The sequence below is a fragment of the Thunnus thynnus genome, chromosome 12, assembly GCF_963924715.1.
Source record: "Thunnus thynnus chromosome 12, fThuThy2.1, whole genome shotgun sequence".
NCBI lineage: Eukaryota > Metazoa > Chordata > Actinopteri > Scombriformes > Scombridae > Thunnus > Thunnus thynnus.
In genome coordinates, this window is record NC_089528.1 from 31,645,983 (window position 1) to 31,650,695 (window position 4,713).

Below are 4,713 nucleotides of genomic sequence, written 5' to 3' on the forward strand. Positions count from 1 at the left end.
CAACCTAGGGGTCGGGCCCCTCCAAAGGGTCAGCAGATAAATCTGAGGGGTGGTGAGATGATTAATGGGAGAGGAAAGAAGAAAAAACAAAGTTCTGATACACAAATCTGTTTTCAGTTTTTGGACTTTTTCTCTAATCTTTGATTTCTGGTGAAATATTGCTGCTCTGAACTCTGTACTTTGTGGTGTTTCAGGAGGAAAACTGCCTCAAATAAACTCTCATTTAATTTCACATTTTCTCCAGAAGCTTTGAATGAGATCCTGAGATGAAGACAGAAGAAAATACTTTACTCACTGTTAGAAAAAAACATCTTTGTTGATTATGTAAAGCTTCAGATTGTTCTCACATCCAATCAGTAAAGTCTGTTAAATGACTCTTGTTCAATGATTTCATGTTCAGATTCACTTCATCCACACAATCAGTTAGTTTAACCCAGAATGTCAGCTATGTACAAGAACATAATAAATGATTATTATCATGATAATTACAGTTTGATTGTACATTTCTTTATGAATTTACAAAGTGATGAGAACAAAATATCTATGATGAAGGAAGTTCTGCTGTTTTCTCTGTTTAAGAAACAACAGCACACAAATACATCAATACAAACATGAAACTAACATTTAGAACAAAGAGAAGTTTATATTTTCATCTGAAGAAACGTCAGTGAAGGTAAAAGACGTCATCATGAGCAGTGATAGCCTCCATGGATAAAAACACACAGGAAGAAATGAATTTTAAAGAAACTGAAAACATCAACAGAACAAGAAAAAAACTAAAAAATAATCCCAGTTTGATTGACAGCTGATCTCTGTGCAGTTCAGAAACACCACAGCAACAAGCTCTCAGAAACAATGGAGACAAAAACATGAAGAATTACAACAGAATCTGACACATGAAGTCTGAAATGACTTCTGTCTACTTGAGTTCACAGAACTCAGCTGTGCCTCCAATATAACAAAGATGAAGTCCAGCATAGAGAGGCTGAGTGAATGTGGTCTGGACTCTGTGGAGGAGAGTCATGGTTTCAGAGACGCTGTAGAAGGACAGAATACCCGCTCTGTGATCCAGATACACTCCTACTCTGGAGGAACCAGGACCTGAGACAGGAGTTGAGATATTGTTGAACCAAAATTTATAACTGTTAGTGTCACAATATAAAGCCCAAGATTTGTCATTAAGTCCAAATACACATTCATTCGAGTCTCCTGCTCTGCTGATATTGTTGTATGGGACTGCTACTTCACCTCTCCACTCCACCTCCCAGTAACAACGTCCAGTCAGACTCTCTCTACTCAGGACCTGATAACATCCAGTGAATCTTTCTGGGTGACGAGAATAAGACTGTTGTTGTCTTATTAGTTCTGCTTTTCTGTTCCCGTCAGATAATAACAGCAGTGTGTTTGCTGTGTTTGGATCCAGTGTGATTTCACGTGAATATTTTAAGAACTCAGCTCTGGTCTTGGGTTCTGGTTGTGACAGTACAACGTCCATTTCCGTCACTGTCAGTGAGATGTTTGTCCATTTCTCCCTCAGGATGTTCTGTAGTTGATCTCTGAGCTCTGACACAGCTGCTGTCACATCCTCAAAGTATCTCAGAGGACGGATATTGATGCTGGATGAGTCTGTAGGTTCACTGAGTTGTGACAGTGAGGGGTAGTTGTGTAGAAACTGGTTGTGATCCTCTGTGTGTGAGAGCTGCTTCAGTTCAGCGTCTTTCCTCTTCAGCTCAGTGATCTCCTGCTCCAGCTTCTCCTGAAGCTCTTTGACTCGACTCACTTCAGTTTCCTGCTGGGATCTGATCTGCTGCTTCACATCAGAGCTTCTTTTCTGGATGAGACGGATCAGCTCAGTGAAGATCTTCTCACTGTCCTCCACTGCTTTATCAGCAGAGCGACTGACGGCCTCCACCTCCTGTTGAAGCATCTTCACATCTTTCTCTCTGTCCTGGATTCTCTGCTGGATGTGTTGTCGACTCACCTCGAGCTCTCTCTGCCTCTCAGTCCTTTCTGCTGCAGCTGAGACTGTGTCGTGGCCTTTATGTTCATCCACAGGGCAGAGATAACAGATAATCTGCTGATCAGTACGGCAGAACATCTTCATCACCTCATCATGACGAGAGCAGATGTTCTCCTGGAGCTTCTCTGAGGGGTCGACCAGCTTGTGTTTTTTAAATCTAAGTGATTCATAATGAAACTGGAGGTGTTTCTCACAGTAAGAGATCAGACAAGTCAGACAGGACTTGAGGGCTTTCAGCTTCCTCCCAGTGCAGACATCACAGGCCACATCTTCAGGTCCAGCATAGCAGTGATCAGCAGGAGCAGCTTGGAGTCCAGTCTTCTTCAGCTGCTCCACTAAAGCTGCTAACATGGTGTTTTTCACCAAGACAGGCCTCGGTGTGAAGGTCTGTCTGCACTGAGGGCAGCTGTAGATCTTCCTCTGATCTTCTTGATCCCAGAAGCCTTTAATACAGTTCATGCAGTAACTGTGTCCACAGGGAATAGTCACCGGATCCTTCAGTAGATCCAGACAGATCGAACAACAGAGGGTTTCTCTGTCCAGCTGATCTCCTATCTGTGCCATTTCAGCTCTCAGGGGCAACGACTGTCTGAGTTTCACTTCCTGGGAAGTACAGGACTACATTACATGTTGGTTATACCCATCTTCAAACTGTAGATCTGAAGGGGAGGGAACAAGGAAATATGAGCACAGAGTGGACTTCGTTCTGTTTGAAAGAATATGTTTATGTTTCCTTATTTACAGTGCAGTGTCTGTTAAAACCTGCTCACCATTTCAAAACACTTTTGTATTTAGGTGTAAAATATTAGTCCAGTGGTTCCCAACCTAGGGGTCGGGCCCCTCCAAAGGGTCATCAGATAGATCTGAGGGGTGGTGAGATGATTAATGGGAGAGGAAAGAAGAAAAAACAAAGTTCTGATACACAAATCTGAAATATGGTAAAAGTCTCCCCTTCTATTCCTGAGTAATGGCTGTTCATTGAACAACGGCCAGAAAAGTGTTTTTGCAGAACATTACGATGTCACAGTTAAGCTGACCTTTGACCTTTTGAATACAAAATGTCTTTACTTCATTGTTATATCCTATTAGACATTTGTGTGAAACTTTGTCATAATTAGTGTTTAAATTCTTGAGTTATGGCCAAACACATGTTTTGTGAGGTCACAGTGACTTTGACCTTTGACCTTTGACCACCAAATTCTAATCAGTTCATCCTTGAATCCAAGTGGACGTTGATGCTAAATTTGAAGAAATTCCCTCCAGACGTTCCTGAGATATCATGTTTATGAGAACGGTGCAGGTGTAAGTATACTGTAGTGTAACAGGTGAAATAGAAATAATAATATAAAGATAATGAATTAAATAAAAACTGTAGTGTCATGCAAACAGTAAAATAACAATCCAGGAATACAACTACTGATCTTTCAGGGAGGCAAATAATAAAAATAATGTTCTTTATGTTTCAGTGTAATTTATTTTTGGTGAAAATTTAAAAAAATGTTTTAATGTTTCACAATTTGTTAGTTGTTTTCTCTTTGCTTTGTGCAAAATGAATAAATGATGATAGAGTAAAAATAAATAGATCAGTATTAGAAGTAATAAATGAAAAGAAGTGTAGGAGTGTGTGTCTGTCTGTGTGCAGCCAGCAGATGGAGGCAGAGACTGAAACACAAACAGACTGAGTTCACTCCATTAATAGAAATATATTTATATACAGTCTGTATGTAAATGACTGTATATGAATATATTTATATACAGTTGATGGTTCACTCTGTCAGAATACCTCAAAACAAAAAATGATGTAAAGAAAAAAGGATGAAAGAAAATTTAAGTTGATAATGATTGACTATAATAAAAAAAAAGACCAAAACAATCAAATACTTATCAACAATATTAATGAATAAATGTAATAATTACAATTTGAATATTTTTAATCTCATTTTAAGTGATATTTTTTGGTAGGAAAATTATTAATTTGATGAATATTACATAATTTCTATTTTATATCTTCCTTCTTTATATATTATTATTATATTATACATTAATGAGTATATTACAATTTGAGTTTTTTTTATTATATTATAAAAATTTCAATTCAAATTTTTATTTTTTATTACATTTAAAACATTTTTTACTTATGATATTAACTAAATGTCATGTAATTTAAAATTTACATCTTCACTGCTTCTCTGATTTATTCATACTCATCAATTAAATTTTAATTTAATTTTTTAAACTTATGATATTGCATAAATACTGCGTATTTTAAAATTTCTTATATTTTCTATTTTATTTTTGCTTCTTATATATCATTATCATATATTTAATAAAAGCATTGATATGGTGATGATATACATAATATTATAATCTGAGTATTTTTTTAAAAAATTATTCTATTTTTATGTTTTTTAGAAATTCAATTTAAAATATTTTTTTATATTTATTATATTAAATAAATACTAAAAATGTCTTTTATTATTATTATTATTATTATTATTATTATTATTATTATTATTATTATATCAACAGAGCAACAGAGGACAACAACTAAATATGAACTTTCAATATTTTCTGATAATATTAAATGTATGTTTACATCACAAATGCTTGTAAACACATTCAGATATTTTTCATTATGGTCATACAATTTTGGTATTTCATATGATACATGTACAAATACATATAAAATACAT

The 4,713-nt window shown here is 35.6% G+C and overlaps 1 protein-coding gene across 1 annotated transcript; it reads right to left on the bottom strand.

Moving 5' to 3' along the window:
• Positions 1–317: 317 nt before the first annotated feature.
• On the bottom strand, positions 318–2,584 carry LOC137194768 (tripartite motif-containing protein 16-like). Its single transcript, XM_067606910.1, has one exon. It carries the CDS (start codon positions 2,582–2,584, stop codon positions 920–922), a length of 1,665 nt encoding a protein of 554 aa, XP_067463011.1. The 3' UTR covers positions 318–919.
• Positions 2,585–4,713: the final 2,129 nt, after the last annotated feature.